We start from the raw sequence: 22,597 nt of genomic DNA, 5'->3' as shown, positions 1-22,597 counted from the left end.
CAGAAGAAGTTCTTTTAGTATTTTATATAAGAGCTTACATTAAGGTATAAAACCGATTTTAGCTGAACCAGAAGCGTATTTACGATTTTGACGCCCTAGGTGTAAAAATATATTGGTGCCCTTTTATCCCCTAAAAAAAAAAAAATTGTCGAGAGGGGGGACCTGATCAATTTTTATACATCGGTGGTTTACTTAAAAAGATCATCAGATAAAAAAACCTTAGCCCAATAATATCTTATTTTTATTAATAATACTTTTCTAGCGCAGCGCTTCCTTTAAGAAACTTGCAATTTGCCCCCTTTCCCCTTTTCAACCCTCTAAATACGCCTCTGAGCCGAGCCCACGTGAAGTTGAATCAATTTAGAGCCTTTCCTTGTAGTTACTTTTAAATCTTTATCACTATTACTGTTATGCTATATAATATGTGACCACGTGTCCGTATATGCTTTTGATTTATCTAAGTTTCATCAAAAAAAAAAAAAAATTGATTTATCAGAAGTTTTATTTTTTATATCATTAATTTTTTAAAGAAACTGTTATCTTATCACGACCAAATCGCTTCTTTCCATTGAAAACTTCCGACTATAATTGCATTTCCGTAATCGAGAGTTTAAATTATGAAAAAGACGTCTCGCTGACCTCGCCGAACCTTCATAATTAATTTTTTCAATACGCGTGTATTATGTTAAAAGATCCTACTCGATTATGTAATCGGTTTCACTCATGCGTAAACAAGAATAATTGTTTAATTCAATAGTACACACATTTGAATTTCGCGCGTATTTTGTGTGTGAACGTTACCTAAAATATCAGATTTTAATTAGGCGGCCGTCACCAACCGCACATTCGTTTGGTCTTTGGTCGTTTCACGTTTGGTGCCTACTCCAGTCTTTATGCATATTCGTAAATGCTAAATTGTAGGACTTCTTACTTTTTTGTCATAACTATGATATTTGTTAGTCGTTTCACTGTTTCGGGATGTCAGTATAACACTACGTAAAGCATCGCTTTAATCAGTTTAATCCAATTTCACCTATATTTAATAATAATATAATACACAAGAATCATTTATTATTTATTATATTTTAACTTGGTATACAAAATAGTTTATCACTTATTGTTATTATTAATAACATTAATGCGACGTATCATATGATTATGGGTCGATGTTCCGATAAAGCGATAACATTTTTCATTATCAGTATACACGGTTACATTATTATGGATCTATATAATATAGTAGTATTTAATATCTATAAAAGCCTATAACCGTATTAATTTTATTATTATTTATTATATTATTATATTACATAATACCGCACTCATCCGGATTCCGCGATTGAACGACTGAATTTTATAACGCGACTCGTTATTCGTCGACCCTCTTCGGTTACGGACGGCCATCATAAACCGTTACGTTTCAAAATTCAGAAATCCAAAATCCCATTGGCTCGACATACGATGGTGGGGGTGTGAAGAGAATGAAACGTTAAAATGGCTACCTTTGTCCGTGTCGACCGTCTTACAATTATTATTGTACGCCACGGCCCACGACAGAAACTGAATTATACCGAGTGCTGATATCGTTTTTATTGTTGTGAGAATTTTATTTTGAATTCTCTCCTATCGCGGAATAACGGAGGCAATCTTTAGTGATTCGATATAGGCGGTCGGCATCCAAAATAATATTATAAAATATTCATAAATACTAATTGTGTAGAGTGTACCATTGGATTTCATTAGTTCGCTGACGAATATGAGTTCCGTAAGTAATTGACATCTTGTGTTAATCGTTTTCCTAGTTTTATTATTTGTTTCACGTTCTTTTCTGTTAATTCAAGATTTCCAACGTCGAAAACCTATCACCACAAACCATCCGCAGACTTGTCCGGGAACAAGAAGAACTGATAAAAGACCCTCCGGAAGGTATACGGATTGTCGTCAACGATTCTGATGTTACCGATATCCAAGCATTCATTGATGGTCCTGGTATGTTAAAAACTACATATGTAGAAACTAACAGTTCTGAGTAAATATGTTTTGTTTTGACTACACAGCTGGTACACCATATGCAGGCGGTCGGTTCAATGTGAAATTGGTGTTGGGCAAAGATTTTCCTCACACACCACCAAAAGCTTATTTTCTTACCAAAATTTTTCATCCAAATGTTGCAAGCAGTGGTGAAATATGTGTCAACACTTTGAAAAGGGATTGGAAACAAGATTTAGGAATAAAACATATTCTTCTTGTAAGTAATTTAATGTACTTCATTAATAATGTTGTTTAATCAATATATATTATTTTATTTGTAGACGATTAAGTGTTTATTAATAGTACCAAATGCAGAATCCGCTTTAAATGAAGAAGCTGGCAAACTTCTATTAGAAGAATATGATCATTATTTCCAAAGAGCACAAATGATAACAGAAATTCATGCACCGGTATACATTTCAGTTTTAAATTTAGAGTTTTAAGATATATTGTTTTTATTTTATTAATCATTAATACTGTAGTGGTATAGTTGTTTAATTCAAATAATTATCTACCATAGTATGGTCTTGATTAATGAAATAGAAATGGTACTTACCTATACTATGTTCCAAAAATAATAATACCTTAACTTCTAACCGGTTTGACCCTGGGTGACTTCCACCAATAACTTACTCCACAATAACACTATCCTGTTATTTTCACAAAACATTGTCACTAGTTTTAGAAAGGTAAAAGGAACATAAGATCTCATTTATCAGTTACGTGTTTAAATATGGATATTATCTTTTGGAACAAAGTATATGTTTTATATTTTTTTGTTTAATATAGATGTAATAATTTTTATGGATTTAAAAATTTACAAAATTAGGTTAAGGGTAATATCAATTTATAGTCTTCATTATTTTGTTATAACATCAATTATTACAGATACCTAAAAGTATGAAGATAGGACGAGAAGATGATTCAAGCGATGGTCCATTAGCAAAAAAACATGCCGGTAGTAAAACAGTAGAAAAGAAAAAAATTACTAAAGATAAAAGGAAAACATTAAAAAGACTTTAGATTATAAATATTTAACTTGTATTATATATTGGGTGAAACTTCATCAAATGTCGTCACTGTATTTTATATTTATTTTATAGCTCCTTGATTGAATACCTACTAAACGACTAGATTTTCCAATTAAATTTTGTGTGTCTTTTGTTCGGTTGCTGTGTATTAAAATTAAGATTCTATTATGTGAATTCAAACAAGTGTTACGCTATTTCAAAAATTGGTAACCTGTATGTATATAAAATATTTAATAGATAATTTATTATGATATAAAATGTTCTGAAAATTTATATATTTTGTTCCTTACCTACAAGAATGTTACAATAAATAAATAAATTTATATAAGTACATGTTGAAATTTATTACTAAGATTAGATTGAACCTTTGTCATTACAGGTAAGTGATAACTATTAATAAATTCAAACTTAAAGAAATTTTTTACTTGGTCTCAATATGTAGTTAATAAAGAAATATACTAAATGAATATGTTCTTTTTTTTAATAACATTTAATGAGTTATCTCCCTAGTAAAAGGCCCAAATTGATCTAGTTGTCATTATATTTTCATTGGGTTATAGAAAAAATTATTTGCATCTAAGTATATTAATGACGAGACAGTGGCATACTGAAATAAATGCCCTCAAATTTGAGAGATCACAGCAAAAACTTTCTTATAAATTAAATTATAATTCATTGACAATTATTTGATTTTAAATACTAAAAGGTCTATAGCATTGAACTTTCTAATATTACTATATAATTTAACAACTGTTAAATGGGACTATGATAGGATCATCAAGTTTACTTCTTAAAACTTAAAAGAATTGGCAGTGCACTCTCCAACACTTGTATCCATTGTTCTTGTTCAGTATCGGTATTCTACACAAAAGTATTTCAGATAATGGAAAAATACAAGACCTTAATATATCGCATCTTTTGCAATACAGTAAATACATTTTTTTATAAATAGAATGTAATCAGGATAGTGACCTTTTGATAAGCTTTTTATAAACAAAAATACCCCAATTGTAATATTATTAAATAATTTACATGGAACATATTTAATGAGGAATTCAAATCATTTTAATGATTGTATGCAATAGCATAAAAAATAAATTACAATAAAAAAATTTATATTTTGCATGAAAACTTGAGGGGAATAATGTACAAATAATTGGAAAGTAGTTAAATTATAAAAGTGTATAATTGTAGGTTCAATTTACTTTAACCTAATAGAAATTATTATGAGTTATTTAAGTTAATAACTAATAACACTGTTTTAATTGTCAAACACTATTTTATACTTAAAAATAGATATTAGAAAATAAAGAAATAAGTACAATATAAATCATTTAATTATTCTTGCTCTTGATAAAATTATCGAGTTGTGCATCTAGTTCATCTTTATTTGGCATCTTTTTTTCATTATTTCGACCACCTCTGCCACTACCTCCACCTCGTCCTCTGGTGTTGCCACGACTATTACCACGACCACCTCTGGAGTTACCTCGGTTACCTCTAACTCCTTTAAAAAATAAACATTTTTAGGTTAAAATTGATATTATTTCAAAATGAAACATCGTAAAATTAATCCTTACCACCACGAGTACCTCGGACTGGCAATTGGGCGGGTCTACTCAGACGTGTAGCAAGATTGGCAACTGTAGATAAGTCAGTGGCGAGTTCGATCTTCATAGGACGTCCTTAAATGAGAAATTAATAATTAAGTACCACAAAAAACAAATAAATAATTAAAATAAATACCATCCAAAGGAACATTGTTATATTGACGAACTGCTTTTAATGCAGCATTCTTACTATCAAAAACAACATCTGCTGTTCCTAATGATCTACCCGATCTATCATAGTGAACTGTAGCAGTTTTTAAAGGCCCAAATTCATCAAAAAGTTCCTGTAAAAAATACCATTAAAATAGATATTTTTAATTCATTTCACTTAATATATGCCATCCATGCCAAAACAAAACAATCATACATAAGACAAGTTATGATATTTATAAGTCCAGAAAATCATAAAATTATCAAGGAATATACTAAAGTTAAGATTACTTTTTAAAAAGTCTTTAGTTACTGAGAGAAAATGATAGCAGCAAATTGTTTTAAACCATCAAGTAATATCATTACTTTATTATAATCAATCAGTTGTGTATCTTCAGAAGACTGATGTTGTTTATAAGACGATGATGAAGATGATGTAAGTGAAGGTGAGGTTGTAATTCAAGCTTCCTTGCATATTAGGTTTTCTCTTAATTTATATATACTTTTCTTATATCTGGCTAGAAAAGTTGATAACTTCTCAAATTATTTAATAATTATTGCAATGTTTTTTCAATAGTTTTTCAGTATATTAATCTTGACACGAATCATTTTGTCTTCTAATTTTTCAGTAAATTTTTTCTAGAAAATGTATTTTTTCTTGAAACACACAATATCAATTACTTTGGTTTTGTCAGTTGATTATTATTAATTTCATTCTACTGAACTCTTGAAAATGTAATGGTTGCTTTATACTACTTTTTAATTATGATTCATTAAAAATTAAAAATTCTTATTTTTTGTTTTATTTACTGAACAATACATTTTTTCTTTCGATTTTAAATTGTTTCCAACTCTTCAATACTCCAATGTATCAGCAGCATTATTGAAGACAACATATTAAATTGAATAATCAATTTAAGATGTATCACAGAAGATCAATTGAATCCAACAACAAAACAACAAAAACCAAAAACTCATCAAGATATTTTTATCCAAGAAAAATCACCAAAATTAGTTATAATTTCAATAACTATAGTTCCCAACTATTTTATTTCCAAATCAGTACCTCATAAATATGTTATTTATTGTAGAACAATACTATACAAAAACTCAGAAATTTGTATTCTATTCATAAACATGTCATTCAACACAGTAACTTTGTTATTGAATGGTAGTCCAATAAAAAGGAAGATTTTAATTTTTTTTAAATAGCCTAATATAATTTTTTAATTTTTATACTGTATATAGTAATAGCACAATAAAATTGCAATTTTAACAAGTATACCAAATGTGTAATTTTGAATAAATCGTCATTGACTTCTGTTTAAAGATGTAGATGTTGTTATGTTTTCTTATACTATGGCATAGGTTTAACGTACTTGATGATGTAGATAGCGTGAAGATAAATTTCAAATATTATAAATGTAATGTTTTTAAAACAAAAATTGTTACAATTGGTGTACCTGTGAAAAATACTTTTCAAATTGCCATGTGCATTACTTAAATTAAAATTGTCACTGTTCATACTTGTTAATAAATCAGTGAAGCACTCACGACTTCCATAATATCTTAAGGTACTATGATAAATATAGCAATTTTTAAAAATATCGATTCGGTAAACTCAGAAATGAGTTACAAAATAGCAGGTTTAGTAGTCAGTGGCTTAGTTATATTGGGTCATTTTCCCACAATTAAATTTAGGCAAAAAAAATTTTTTTCATTAGATGTTGTGAAAACCGAATTGTTTTGTAATAATTTTATCTTGAGTAGCCAGGTATAGAAATTATAAAGAGAAAACACTGTCCATGGGTCGTTCTCGGAAGGCTGTTTACAACACAAATGAAACCCCAGCTTTGAACCAATAGTGGATCTAACATGTGGTGAACATTCTATCTAGGTATCTTCAAGCTGCAATCGGCTGAAGATGCCTGGAAAAATAATGTTTTCCAATTTATTCACATTAAATAATAAAATGAAGCCTAAAATGGTAAGTATAATTAAAAATTTTTGCAGATAACTATTGTTTTATATTCCCAGGTCATGAAAACTTTATCCACATTTCAATCAATAAGAAATTTATAAAAATCAATAAATTTACACACTCATCTTCATTTACTTAAGGCTAGTTGTTTATATGTAAATCAAATTACAGTTTATATTAAGTTTAAAACTTAATATTTTTCGATTAATAGTAAGTGTTTAAAAAACTAAAATTAACATTATATTTCTTCTAAAATGTTTATGATAATAGTTATACCATTCAAAGTGGTTTATATATATTTGTGAAACAAATATAAAAATTTAATTAACTGTGCCAAAACATTAATATTGAAATAGGTAAAACAAAATAAATATTTGAAAGATAGTTAAATTGACAATTTAAAATAGGAACAATAATAAAACAGGCATTTATAAGTGTTATTAATAAAAAAACATTGACAAATTAATTTAGAATATAATCTTAATCAAACCTGTATATCTGTTGATGTGACTCCAAAATCCAAATTTGATATGACTATCTTATGAATATTGGTAGTAGATAAACCACCCCTCATTTGTTGTCTTTTAGGTCCTTCATACATATCGTGAGTCCAAGAACCATTAACATCACCCTGAAAAAATTGTTTTAAATATATAAACATTGAAAGAATATAAATTGTATAAATAATAAAATTTTAAATTACGGAACTCTGTTATAATACCTCTATTAATTATGCTTTTATTTTAATTTTAATAAACCATTACTTTTAAGGCCCTTAGACACTAAACGAATAGTTTGCGCGCGAACACGATTTTAAATCGCTTTGTATTAAAGTAAACCATACACACTATGTAAAGGAAGCAAATAAACTCTTCTATTATCTGTGATCAATCATACATACTTAATTTTTGGCGAACATTTGCGGCTATTTAAAATTGTGTCTGCGAGTAATTTATTCACATAGTGACTAAGGGCATTTAAAATTCATAGACATTTTTAGGGGAAAATGTATTAATATAGTATAACCTAAGATGCACCAACACAAATTTTAGCACTCAACAACAATCCCCCTCTTTCACAAGGATATCACTCTTGATATTTTTTTTACAAAAATGCAAGATAAAGATAACTACAAACTGATTATTGATAATTACTAAATTATTTCTTACATTCATTTACCCACCAACCCTCCCTAACCCAAAAAAATAAATCATTACAAGAGATTAAAAAATCCTTCACCACACTAATCTGAATAATATATATTGTAGATAAAAAACATAGTAATGTTTTTGGCATATATCTAGTTTAGCGTCTACACGAACTTTTCAATTTTTTTTTTAAAACCTATGTATATCAAAGAGTTTAGAACAATGCTACAAATCTTTAATTTTTGAGTTAAAGCCTAGCGAAAAATCAAGATTTTTTAATCATTTTTTTATTTGAAACTTAGGTAAATCAATGTTAATTACTTATAAATTTGCACTGTTTCATAATGCAATACCTTTAACTTAAAGTAGTTTAACATAACAAATCAAGAAATGGTTTCAATTTTAATTGTTTGAGTGAGCGAATAATCAAGCCAGGTATATATGAAAATAATTAATTTCAATTAACTAATGGTTTAGCCAAATTCTGACTTCCTGGTTGTTTCAGCACTTAAAATAGGTATGTTACAAATAAATATTTAAAAAAAAAAAAGGGGGGGGTTTTTTAAGTAAAACAGGAAAGTTTCAATAGCATGATGAAATAGAGTATTGTGCATATACACAAAACACCAAAAAATCGCGATGTTCACAAAGCTTTAACCCAAAGTTAATGATTTGCATCATAGTTCTAAACAAGTTGAAGTACATAGCTTTAGAAAAAAAAATTCATGTGGGCGCTAACTAGATTTGTTCCATATTTTTAAATGTGTCCGATTGAACTGGAAAAAGATTTAGAATGTGAATACTAAGTATTAAGTATTAATTATTTACTATTTAGATATCAATTTAATTTGCTTCAAAATATTTAAACAGCAGTTGCAAAATGATAAATGGTAATCGTTTTTTTTTTTAGCAAATATAGTCATCATTCAATCAAAATTTGTAACTACAAAAAAACACGACATATATGGCTGTAATAATGTTATAGTTACAGCGTACAATTCATGACTTAGGTATAACTAAGGACGATGTTAAATGCTCGTTATACAGGAAAAACGTAGTAACTGTTACTCTCCCTTATCAACATCCAACGAGATTGGTTACATTATGGTGACTCTCATAGCTTTAATTGACCTGAGGTAGCTAAAAAAAGAATAGCTGTCGTTCTAAAGCTCGCTAATTTTCACGTGTTTTCACCTTAGAATAAGGACTGAATCCATTTGAACGCCTGGCCATTGGTCTGCCTCTACGCATTGGGCCTCCGCCACCGCCGGTAGCACCATTTGATCGGAAATTCGATCCTCCACCACCGCGTCTGATACCACCACCTCTAGAGCCGCCTTGTCTTCCGCCGCCACGACGTCCACCGCGAGACGTTGACCGTTTGCTTTTGATTAGTTCGTCCAAGCTTAAATCCATCTTGAGTAGATGTCGGTGTATTATTGATTCACAAACAAAATGCAGGAAGTTTAGATTTGTGTGAAGAAAACTTAGTAAACGGGAACCACGCTATAAACAACAAAAACTTTAACAAAAATGGCCGCAACGCAAACAACCGCTGATCACACGAAATATCACAATGTTTAATGTTACGTTGTTAGTCGGACAGTTCCATGGTTGCCAATACTCACTATGGCGACTAGCTTGTGTACTATCTTGTTTATTTAGTGTTTACACTGTGGTTGAATACTTATGTAGGTTTATTTGGTGAGACTGGTGGGAGAGCCAACTATGGTGCACAAAACGAATCCAAAGCAATTACATTGGGCACACTGATATATAATGGCGCCAATAATTTTAATTCAAAAGAATAATTAAATGAAAATAAGTATACCTATAATAATTAATATACTTTTCATTATATTGTTCCCACGACCTAGGTAAAAACCATTTTTTTTTTTATTCCGAAATATATTTATTTCAATGACAATTTATTTCTAATTACATGTGTGCCAATTGATTTTTATTGGACACGTATATTTTCCAAGTTTGGAACAAATGTTTATTGGAACACTGAAGCACTGAACAACTATTATTTGGATTAATAGTATAAAAATTAAAAACATAAAAAATATAGGCTACAAAAATTAATTTAAAAAAATATAAATTTAACAAAATCGTTCAAAACCCGGGATTATGGATTTACAATCAAGACAAAATTGTTTCAGTTTGGTTTACAAAGTAAGAAAAAAATCAAATTCGTCTGTTTTTTTATTATGTCAGATATTATTATTTTTAATTCTAATTTTTAATTACAAATGTATTTTTACATTCCAACTCACCAGTTGTTCTGGTATATTATTCGTACTTATGTTTCATAAAATAAATAAATACCTAATAAGAATATAATACAAATCAAAGCAATGATAAATTGTATAAAATTCAATTTTATTAAATAGATTTTTTCTGAATTTTACATTTTTCATAAAAAAGGTTAATCATTTATAAGTATAATTAGTCAAATTAAATAAAGCAATCTTCATATTGTGTTCGGCACTGAACTTAATAATAAATATTAATTAAATTAAAAAGAAAAGGACAAAAAGACATGCCTCCTAACTAAAAAAAGATTATGCGTTCTAGCCACCTCTGTTAATTATGAGAGGTTCTCCAACAATGCTGGGATGGTCATAATAGAAAAAAGATCCCGAATGCTGGCATCTAAATCATCACAGGTTTTATTTTTAAATCAAAACTTATAAGAACTGAAAAGATAAAATATTAAAATAATTATTTAGATATAACCTAATAACTATTAATTAATATTGTTACCTGTATTGTTTGTTTTTAAAAAGTTGATATTTTATTGTTTTGATATTGATTTTATTTTAAAAGTTTTTATACTTAGTACTCTTACTTTAATTTTTATTTATTTATTTTATATAATTAGATACCTAAGTTAAATGTTTGAATAAATAACCTTTTTTTACGTTATTAATATACAATCTGTAAAGTTTTTTTTTTTATAATAAGAATATAAGCTAAAACATGACAACACCAATTGTTGGTGTCAACAACAGCGAATGTGTAAAAAAAATATTTACAACTTCCATAATACAGTAATTTTCAAATTTATATTCATAAAAAAACATAAAGAACAATAAAAATATATGCTTTTAATTTGTATTTTATTTGCTCATCTATTAATAGTAAAAAGTACTTATAATATATACCTACAAAACACAGTAAAACCTCCTCAATAAACATCTCTAAATAATAGACACATCTAAATAATGAATATGTTTTGAGAACAAATTACAAATTTTATACAAATTGAACGCTCTGAAGATCAAACACAATTTCAGACGTCAAGAATATCTAGCATTTAGAGGTTTGAAGCCAAAAGTACACCAACCTATCAAAAAAGCAACTTCCATATGAACATATCTCAATACTTCACAAATTTCTTTGACTTTAGATCTATAACCCGATATAAACTTTAATTCATTTCCATTGATCACACCAGGGGACATTTTTTATTCACATCTAATAAATATAAAATTTAAACTATAACATGAATAAATACATAACTGTAGAATTGCAAGAACATATCTATAATGAAAGACGAAAGTGTTCTACTGTCTTAGACAATCTGTCTATATGTCTGAAACATAATCCTTAGTACATGAATGCCTTGATTTATTTTTTTTAATATTTAAATAATTTAATATGATCTAAAATTTTAATAGTTTGTCATTAAAGGATTTTATTAATTATTAAAAAAAAATAAAATGTAATAAATATTGTCTAAGTAAAATTTTATTGTTTATAATATCATAATAACCTTAGATCTAAGATAATAACTAATAATTCAACACACATTTTTATTTTAAAAATTTGAATTTGTTTTAAATTTTAGTTGTGTTTAACAAAGATAAAAATATATTAATACACCTATTATTACCTAACCAATACATAATATAGTTTATAGAAAATTTTTATATAAAACAAAAATATATTTCATAATATTTTAAGCTAGCTACTAGGCATGAACGTCCCCAGACATTTTTCTAAGGGGAGGGGGGAGAGGCAAAATTAATTTAAAAAATAAATGAAGGTTTTTTTTACACATTTTGTTTATAATACATTATTATTTTTCGTCATTAATACAATTAAGTATAACAAATTTAAAATTCTGGGGGGGGGGCAAGTGCCGCGTCTTGCCACTCCCTTGGGGACGCCCGTGCTACTAGGCATTAAGATTAAGACAGCTTATTAGTTAATTCATGTTTTCATAATACTCAGTTTAATTATTATTAATAGCCTATTAAATTTTAAGCTGTAATGCAATAGAACATAGAATGACTTTCCCTCTTTTTTTTTGAATTGAATAAACCTTATCATCAACCTAGCAAAATAAATATACTCCTGAAAAGTCTCAATGACACATTTGAGTTAAGCATACATATTTTCAATACCTACCCTATATTACATAAATACCCAATAATTATCAAAAATTATGTTTGACAAATAAAGTATGCAAAAAAAGTCTTGCATAAATAAATAATACCTATAAAGCAATATTTATATACTATAATAAATTGTTAACAAATATAATAATAGTTACCAATCATGTGTTCAGATGCATTAGCCATATAATCTTGAATATCAACAAAAGTTGTACTGTTTTGTTTTTTAGCTCTGTAAAGGTGTAGAAATTTGTTAATCTATTGCTGTATTACGTGTAGTCAGTAGTCACTATAGAGCCACCAAATTCAATTATGCCATTTTTGTAAGTAGCTATTTATGAAAAATCTACGAAACAACACGCAAAGCTCAAATGATATCTGCAGAAAAAAAAAAATTAGAAATAATAATTGGCGTACTTAATAACTCAATAAACATCAAATAATTTAACAACATAATATGATGTTGATTATTTTAGCCTAGCGATACATAATATTTGAGTAATTATTCAATATTCAAAAGTAATTACTAATTAGTAGTATTATAGTTTTTATTATTTAATAGTTTTGATTATTCAATCAGGCATAATATTATTTGATAATCTTTATGAATAATCTAATTATGAATGGTCCAAATTATTTAATAATCAATATTTAATACTGCCTATTACTATTTACTAGTAGTTTGGCTAGTTGTTTTATGAAATTAGTATTATGATGGATTATTTGATTTATATTATTTATAATGAATAGAATTGTTATAAATATCAATTAAATATGAATAATCTATAGAGCATACTCTTGTGATAAAAAAAGGCGGTAAATAAGTTAACAGATATTTGTTTTCAATTGTTATCAAAATTATGGGCATTATTTTTTAACCATGTGAACTACTTTAGGTGATATGGCATAGCAAATCGAGAGATATTTTCGTTTATTCGTTTTAAATGTCCGAGCGAGTAGCAACGCTGGCCCCTAATTCCTTATCAAAATGTATTTGAAAATTTTATGTTGGCAATACATTTTGTGCTTATCATTTTTCGGATAACTGCATCCAATTCCTAAAAAGGTGGGTGCTCAGGAATGATTTAGAGTTTTGACAATCGATATCACGCGTTTTTGTTTTTACTCCATGACCAGAGGTCGACCGCGGCCCGCCACACTACATGTTTGACGGTCATGATGATGCAGTGGGGAGTGGGGTCAGTGGTGGACTTGCGATGAACGTACATCGTATACGTATAATGGAGTCATATTCTTGTCGATCGGTGTTTACCCGTTAAAATACGCGTTCCACGGCGAAAAACGACCTGGAATAACGCACTTCGGAGTACATCCGACGAACAGATGCGTGGCGGGGTGAGTACATTTGACATTGTCGAAATTTTATTAGGTTAGGGACAAAATCTTCAACGGATTACATGTCCGCCCTTGGCGGATGTGACACTGCCTGGGTTGGAACGTTTTCACCGCATCGAGTGTATTTGGGTTTTTCCCGTTCTACGGTTAAGCGTTGAAAGTAATAATTATTAATTTATAAAAATTATACTATTTGAATCACATTCACGGGACAGACTTATTGTACGAACACATATATATCGAAAAACGATAATTAAAAACTAACCATGAAAAATAAATATTAATGGAGGAAAAGATGGCGAATAGAATTTTTTAGGTTATACATTTATAGTCGGGTAAATAATAATATTTACTTGGTGCTTCGGTGGGAAAATGTTTACTCGATCGAACCTATTCGTCAGGATCAGTCTAGCCCCATTTGTGATTATGACTATTTAATACTGAACACCATTTTCACATATATTATTGATGGATGATTTAAAGTACATAATTCTTATACCCCTTACATTTATATGTATATCCTGGGTCATGGGATCTTATGAGAATGGGTGATCTCGGGTTAAATGTCTATATAGTTGTGTTTCATAGCTTGAGTACCCAAGTCTGGTTTTCGACAGATTTCGGTGTTATGTGCGGATTAGTTGGTAATGGTTCTCAGTTACTGTTGAGTACACGGACGATCGTTGCCGATCGTTCATATTCAAACTGCAGATATGTTTCTTTTTAGATATTCCCTTAACCACCACCCTGTTTAACCATGGACACTAACTTTGTGGAAGAAATCGTGTCCATCAATCCTGGTAGCCAAACGCTAGATTTTGATAGAAAGGACTCTGTTTTATGTCCAGACAGTGTTAACTCTATTGTCAAGACCGAGTTTTTCAGTCCGGATGATATTGATGATGCTATGTCGTCAGATAATTGTTTAATACAAACCATTGAGTCCTCATATTTCACCAACAGTAGTACACGCGAAAATGAGCTCAATAATATGACTAGAGCGGTCATGGAATCTGTGCCATATGCCGATGGGTTACAATACTTAGCTGCCATATCTTCATTCAGTGATAATTTTAAGGTAGTAGATTGGTTTTTACAATCTAACACTACCTAATCATATTTTATATTTTTATCTAAGATTTTATTTAATTGTATAGGAAATGGATCCTGGGCAGCAAATCAAACAAGAGCCTGTTGATCCTGGTGATTTATTTGAGTCTAGTGATGAAGAAGTTGTCCAACAAATGACCCAAGAGGAATACCAAGATTTTTTTGATGTTCAAGAAGAAGTTGTTGTTCAAGAATGCCCCGAGCAAGAGATAATGACTCAAAGTTGGGAAATGAACCGCTCTACTAATATTGACACGTGAGTTTTGATTTAAGTTTCATCCTGAATATAATTATTAATTTTTAAATATTGATTGACTGTTGGAAATTTGATGACTAGTTTTTGTCTGGAAAATATAGGTGAAATAACATGTTCATCTATGATGAATAATTGTACTTATGAATTTGAGTGGTTAATGAGTTCTGACCTCTGACATCTTTGGGTAATGATTATGGTGGTTACAGAAATTTCTTCAACCTGATCTTCCACTCTTATTTTTATACATAAATTTTATTTTATTAAATGCATTAAGTTACTGGTTATGATTTAATATGAAATTTAGGCAAAGTACATTATATATTAATTATTATTAAAAATCTAAAATTAAAAAAAAAAACCATTAAATAGTTATAGTCTATAATGAAAATTACATTACAGCAATAAAAATTGTGTTAATGATAACATTTTTTTGCTTATTGTATTAATAATTTAGTGTTATATAATAAAGAAATGTTTGAACATAGGTAGGTACATTATAATATTATTAAATATTTTATTATTTAACTTTTATTTCAATAAGATTCATAAGCTTCTAGAAGCACTTAATAATACATTTTATATATTATTTCTTTTATTTAACTATTGATCTTTGAACTAATAACATTATATTGAACTTTGGTTGAATATATTTTAGAATAGATTCTTTTGGAATCTCTCGAAGATTGCTTTAATTAAATCTTTAGAGCAAGTTTAAAGGTTCTCAGATTATTTAAAATTAAAATATCACAAAATACTATTTAATTGCAACCCATTATAAATCATTTAAACTTGAGTCTAGATAATTTACTGAAAAGTTATCCTTTTTGTATCTGTTATGGATAAATCGTTGAATGGTATTATATCTTGTCATCTTAATTCATATCATTAATATTTTTAAAACTCATCTTCAACATTTTTCTTTTTTTTATAACTCTCTTTTAATACTCCATTATGAGGACACCATACTTACATGTATTGTATTTGTCTTGCACACATAGAATATAGCAAATTCCCATTCAGCAGAATCCATTTTATTTTGTTAGTTTTAATATTAGAGTAAATTTTCCTATTGTCAAATTATCAGGTAAGAGTAGTAAGATACTATCAAGACCTTTTTGTAAGCTTTTGTTGATATTATAATTTTAAAAAGAGTTATGCGCATTTTAAAGTTGTAATATTTTGCATAACTATAATTCACTTTTAAATGATATCAATAAAAGCTTACCAAAAGACCTTGATAGTATCTTACCATATAATTTGACAATAGATTAGTTTACTATAATATTAAAACTAACAATATAAATTGGATTTTGTTAAATATAAATTTGTTATGTTGCATGTATGTAAGATGAAGAAATTACATGCGAGTGTGACATTCTCTTAAATATAATTATTTCTGAGTGTAATAAATTAAATTTTTTAAACCAAATAATCTGATGTCTTAAGATTAAATATTTTAAAATATTTCTAATTATAATTCTTTTTTTTTTAATTCTAATTTAATTAGGTGTAATTTTTTCATTTCATATTGTATCTTTCTATTATTTATAAATATATTATTTTTATTACTGTATTCTAAAAGTACTGTACTGACATTACTTAATGAATAAACAATTACATAAATTAAGTCATTATCATATAATAACTGTAGCTACCAGTGTGAACTGTATCTGATTTTATTTCATTAAATAATTCTGAATAATTTATGTTTCAAAAACATGTTATTAAAAAAGATTTCTGTTGTTATTATTTGACTTACATTATCAATTGTAATAAAGGAAAGGTTTATCATACATTGCATATGCATATTTTTTTGATTAATTTTGTTGTATGTTTAAATAAGTACAAAATATAATTCTTAATGTTTTTGATCAAATACTCAACATTAATAACAAAAGTAAATATTTTGGAAGTTAACAGTAAAATTTTGCAAAAATAAGTTTATAGAGTTAGTTTGATGGCGCTTGTATTTCATTTTTCATGCATTAATTTTTATATTTTGTTAGGCAGAAGAATTGAATTCTATAAAATGTTATAAATTATAATTAAATGTGTAGTGATACAACAGAAGATTTTAATAATTTAATGTGAACATTATGTAATCAAACCTCTTCAAAGCTTAAAGTTCCAAAACATTAAAATTGTAAACCCAATTACAGTAATAGAAATCAATAAAAACTTTTAAAATTTAAGAATTACACTAGAAAAACAATACTGGTAGAGTTTTACCTTAATAATGAATTTTTTTAAGCCACTTGTAAAGAAATTTAAAAATGTTTTTGATTCATATTGAATATAATATACTCTACATGTACACTTATAGATATTATCATAAAAACTGTAAATTAATGTACAAATAATTATTCATTCCATGTCTCTGGAAATATGGAAATATTCATAAACATCTCACCAAAATTTAAATATTTTTCAAAATGAGTAGTGACATAAAAAGTTTGGGAACCTCTGAGTTATACAACATTTTTGCGATAACCAACATGATACATGTGATAGTGTCCAAATTATCTGTTAGTTGCGATAACCAATAAATACCAATAATAAAGTAGCTTATTTTATTTAGATGTTTATTTTTTTTAGCATATTAGAAACAGAAGTTGAATGTATGTCATCAAATGTTGATGTTGACATACCAATACCTGAAGGCGAAGAAGCTTCATCTTCCGTTAATCCATATCCATGTGATTTTTGTAGTCGGAGATTTAATCGAAAATCACATCTTATGAACCATATGGTTACCCATCAATCTGAGCGTCCCTTTTGTTGTGCATTATGTGGTGTCCGTTATCGACGTAAATGTGATTTAGCCAATCACATGAAAATTCATATTGGTCCTAATAATCAATCAGATAGTGGTTTAGGTATATAATTCATTTCTAAGAATATTTATATTAAATTATGAATAATAACTTGAATATTATATTTTTTGTAGATAACCAAAATGTATCTGTTACAAAAGTAATGAACAAATTAATGTTTGTGGATCCAATACATAGAAGGAGTGTTACACCTGGTGAAGATTCTGAAGATAAAGGAGACATAAATCAAGAACCAAATACAAAAAATCGTGGTCGTGGTAAAGGTCGGGGTAGAGGAAAAGGCCGTCCCATGAAAGATCGTTTAATTACTCTTGGTTGGAATTCAGAAATTTACTCAAAACCACATACATGTAACCCATGTGGAATTTCATTTACACGTGAAAAAGCTCTTCTTAATCATGCTCGTCTTCATCATAGTGATGATGATGTAAATATTGTAACCACTCAAAAATCAAATTCAGATAGTTATGAGCTTACAATATTGGCTAATTCTAAATCCAGCGATGTAACTTCTTACTCTTGTGATTCATGTGGAGCAGTATTTGACAGATTTGATTTTTTAAAACGTCATCAAAGGTAAATTATTTAGTTTTTAATGACTTCAATTCTAAATTGAACTAAAAAAAAGCTAAAACATAAAATAAACTTTTTGTAAATTTTTGTTGCTAATAATATTTGATTTAACACGTTAACTGCCATATGCCTGCCGGCGGTCATATTTAATGGTATTATTGTTACGCCAAATACATATTTCGATGTGATTCCTTATTTGTATCATATAATAAATTTTTACTATTTTTTAAAAATAGTAAAAAATTAAATAATTATATGTATTTTATATCAAATTAATTCCTCTACGCCACAGCACTCTTTGTAGTACATTATTGTAGCACCATAGAATAGTAAATCATACAAAACTATATTCATTTTTGGTCGCCGGTGGGTCATGTGGCGTGGTAGTAATGATCAACTATGGGTGCCGGCGGGCATAAAAGTATAGAATTTGAACGTTGCAGTATGACCGCCAGCGGAGATATGGCGGTTAACGCGTTAATATTAGATAATGTGATCGAATTTAACAAAAAATTTTAGAATAAATCTTAATAACTTAAAAAAAAAAAAATGCTTTTATACTTAGCTTATGAATTTAACATATTATGATTTTTGATAATTAATTTTTATTAAACATGGGAGTTAAATAGTTAATATATATACAATTTTAATTATTGGATTCAATTTTGTTTATATGTAGGCAGCATATGAAAAAAGAACTTGGAAATGTTGAAGAAGAAATATATGAAGAAGCACATATGTGTATACATTGTGGATTGTTCTTCAAGTCTATGCCAGAATTAGAAATGCATACTGAGCAACATTTGATCCCTACAAATATTTCTGAAGTATGTATTTTATTTTTATTGTTTTAATATTTAAATGTTATGTATGAAAAATAAATTTAAATACCTATTACATAAATATTTAAGTAGCTTAATCTATTTACTATTTAGAAATCAAAATGTTTGGCTTGTGGTGAAACATTTGATAGTACAGATGAGTTGTCTGATCATGTATCTCAAATTCATACTGATTCATTACCTGAATATTCATGTAAACTTTGTGGAAAATTATGCAAAGACGATAAAGCTCTCCAAAAACATTTAATGATTCATGACACATCCGATAATAATTGTATAATGTGTGGTAAAAGATTTCATTCCAGAGCACGTCTGAAACGGTAATTAGTATACATTTTTAACAATGCTTTATGTATATTATATGTAAGAATATTAAATTTTATTAGTAGTAAAATTAATTTAATTTAATTAAATTTTTTAGTCATATGATAACTCATCGAGAGAAAGGAGTTATTTGTGATATTTGTGGTGAAGAAGTAGCTGATAAACGAGCACTTATTAATCATAAAGCCAGTCATGCAAATACTGTTAGTATTTCACGAAATTCACTGACTGAAAAAATATTTCCTTGTTCTAGTTGTGGCAAAGTGAGTACTTAATTTTCTTGACTTATTAATTTTTATTTATTATTCTTTAGTTGGATCATAAGTTGCTTAGTATATAGTACAGATGTAATATTATCTATGTATTGGAAAATTAGAAAGTGTAATACCTGTGTTAATACTTAACTAAATATTGCTTATGGTAGTTTGAGTATATTTTAATGAATTTCTGTTATTTTATACGCATTAGTATATTAATATTAAAAAAAAAAATCTAATGAAATTCTTAATTTTAAGCCAAGTTTTCATGATATTTGCTATCATTTTAACTGTTTTTATTAGAGTTTAATCTAATAAACGAGTGAATAGTAACTATTAAACTATTGTTAGTGATCATATATGCATGCTAATTTGATAATAGTTATTATGAAAGTCATAGTGTGGACCTAAACTTATATGTATATTTTAAAATAATAATTTTTTTTAGTTTTGGAATTCCTCTTGCTCTATTTAAATTTTTACAGTAGGTTATTGTAATAAGTCAACATTATTCCAAGTTAATTTATTAGATAATATTTATACAAAGGTATATTGAGAATATTTTGATATTTTACTCATTTTCTATGTAAATTATATATAATAAAAAAAGGGTATATGATTTTGGCGTTAGTTAGTATAATAACTAGATTTTATTATTTTTATTTAGGTATTTGGATCTCGATCATCTCAACAAATACACATACGAATACATACCGGAGAACGACCTTATGGTTGTAAATATTGTAGCAAAGCTTTTGCTGATGGTGGTACTCTTCGAAAACATGAGCGTATACATACTGGTGAAAAGCCATATGCTTGTCCTGTCTGTCCAAAGGCATTCAATCAGAGAGTAAAATTATTCAATTATTATAATATTTTTAACTAATTATCGATACTATTTTTAACATAATGTAATTTTAGGTTGTATTACGTGAACATATAAGAGCACATCACGCTGGAACTGAGGCGAAGGGTAGTCAAGTGAATTTTTATGAATGTAAAGTGTGTGGATATTTGTTCCGATCTTCAATGGAGCTTTGTTCACATTTAGTTCAGCATAGCGATGAAAATACTAAAAGATCTAGAATAGTACCTGTAAATTTTTTTTTTAATTTATATTATTAGTAAAACCTATAATTTGATTGAATAAGCATATAATTATTTATCTTAGGTTGGACCTCGCAAGTATAAGCGTCGCAGCAAGTTGGGTAATCGAAAAGACACATGGTGTTTAGTAGAAAAAGTATTCACAGTTATGTCAGGGCAGTCAGATACGGAAAGCTGTGAAGATGAACCCATACCTACAGTAGAAGAGCAAGCTGTTCAATCAATTATAGAAAAGGAAGATATATCTTACAATCCTCCAACTATACCTAGTCCTCCTAGTAAGTCTCCAGTTAAGACATACAAAATTGTTAATGGAAGGTTAGTGAAGAGTGAACAAAAGTCTTCTAAACAAGGTCCATGTGAATCAAAACAAACTGTTACCAAGTCAGAATTAGTACCAAAAAAACATAGCTTTGTGCTTAAAGATGGAGAGTGCACTAGAACATGTTCAACTGTACTTTATTATTCTTCAAGATCTGATCCTACAGTTATGGAATCATCATTAGGAGAAGAATCCAAAGAAAATGATAATCCAGAAGAACCTGAAGACCAAATTTCTGTAGAAGATACCGATTTTACTAACATGAAGATGGAGGCAGTTAGTGCTCAGTCAATATTTAATGTACAAGATTTAGACAACATATGCAACATTGATTTTCCTGATGAAGGTGGAGTACAATATTTTGTAGAGAATAATGATGGTCGATATGGCAATCATTGTGATTTAATTCTGGAATCTTCAAATGATGATTGCATGATTGAAACAGAACTAGTGTTTGATACAGATTATGTTGAGGAGGTTGGTGCTAACATTGAATTGAGTACTGAAGAAATGGCTCCTGTGTTTGCAGAAATTATTTCTTGTGATATTTGCGATGAAGTATTTGAGGATAGAAAAGAACTCATGAGACACATTCAAACCATGCATATTGGATAAATGATGAACTTTTTTTTTTGTATACTACTTCTTAGTTGTAAATTTTTTTCTGTTTGTGTAAATTAACCTGTGTGTCAATATTTTATTTTTTTTTTATGTAAGCTTGTATTTAGTTTTAAATTGCTATAAATATTATACAATGCTGCCATTTTGCATCTAATTAGATAGATAATGTGGCCAAGATGATGTTACCATATTAATATTATTTGTAAACGTTGTGCGTTAATTCCTTGAAATATTCTTAATAAATTAAATAATTTCATAATATTGAAATTATGTACAATCAAAAAAAAAAAAAAAAAATGATTTTGAACAATTTGTTGTTATATTTGTGATAAATTAAAATTTGTATTTATTGAACTATTTGTTTTTATAAAACTTATAAAACAATAATATTTAATTTATTATTATTTGTATATCGATGCATTATTTTCGTAATTAAATATACTAAATGGTTTAAATAAATTCACCAATTTAAAGAGGCTGAATATTGAATTTTAATTTGTCAAATATATTCAAATCTATTTGACTTTACATTTATTTAACAATATTTGTAATATTGTTACATACAATCATTATTCTAAATGTATAAAACACAGATATAATATAACTTAGGTTATGCTAATAATAATTGTTTATGCTAA

General features: G+C 27.9%; 3 protein-coding genes across 7 annotated transcripts; 2 read left to right on the top strand and 1 right to left on the bottom strand.

The window, feature by feature from the left end:
- Window positions 1–1,459: 1,459 nt before the first annotated feature.
- Window positions 1,460–3,308, top strand: LOC112598847 (ubiquitin-conjugating enzyme E2 S). Its single transcript, XM_025345485.1, has 5 exons — window positions 1,460–1,765; window positions 1,842–1,989; window positions 2,058–2,248; window positions 2,313–2,441; window positions 2,920–3,308. Exons 1-5 carry the CDS (start codon window positions 1,757–1,759, stop codon window positions 3,052–3,054), a joined length of 612 nt encoding a protein of 203 aa, XP_025201270.1. The 5' UTR covers window positions 1,460–1,756; the 3' UTR covers window positions 3,055–3,308.
- A 921-nt stretch (window positions 3,309–4,229) lies between these two features.
- LOC112599034 (THO complex subunit 4-like) lies at window positions 4,230–9,544 on the bottom strand. The gene is made up of 5 exons (XM_025345737.1): window positions 9,146–9,544; window positions 7,294–7,434; window positions 4,809–4,956; window positions 4,643–4,747; window positions 4,230–4,569 (listed from the first exon to the last, which is right to left on the bottom strand). The coding sequence occupies exons 1-5, from the start codon at window positions 9,365–9,367 to the stop codon at window positions 4,397–4,399; spliced, it is 789 nt and encodes a 262-aa protein (XP_025201522.1). The 5' UTR covers window positions 9,368–9,544; the 3' UTR covers window positions 4,230–4,396.
- Window positions 9,545–13,511: 3,967 nt separating this feature from the next.
- Window positions 13,512–22,209, top strand: LOC112598878 (zinc finger protein 569). 5 transcript variants are annotated; one of them, XM_025345532.1, is made up of 11 exons: window positions 13,512–13,713; window positions 14,441–14,791; window positions 14,871–15,079; window positions 17,675–17,955; window positions 18,027–18,489; window positions 19,166–19,313; window positions 19,422–19,648; window positions 19,750–19,915; window positions 20,577–20,759; window positions 20,831–21,004; window positions 21,081–21,953. In XM_025345532.1, the coding sequence occupies exons 2-11, from the start codon at window positions 14,471–14,473 to the stop codon at window positions 21,951–21,953; spliced, it is 3,045 nt and encodes a 1,014-aa protein (XP_025201317.1). In that variant the 5' UTR covers window positions 13,512–13,713; window positions 14,441–14,470. The 5 variants fall into 5 exon arrangements, with proteins under 5 accessions (XP_025201317.1, XP_025201319.1, XP_025201320.1 ...); XM_025345534.1 differs by having other exon boundaries at window positions 13,516–13,713; window positions 14,562–14,791; window positions 21,081–22,209; XM_025345535.1 differs by having other exon boundaries at window positions 13,517–13,713; window positions 14,677–14,791; window positions 21,081–22,209.
- Window positions 22,210–22,597: the final 388 nt, after the last annotated feature.

Source organism: Melanaphis sacchari, unplaced genomic scaffold (genome assembly GCF_002803265.2).
Source record: "Melanaphis sacchari strain LSU unplaced genomic scaffold, SCAv2.0 Contig4_pilon_pilon, whole genome shotgun sequence".
Lineage (NCBI taxonomy): Eukaryota > Metazoa > Arthropoda > Insecta > Hemiptera > Aphididae > Melanaphis > Melanaphis sacchari.
The sequence above is the reverse complement of the archived record's forward strand: the minus strand, read 5'-3'. Positions and strand labels throughout refer to the sequence as shown.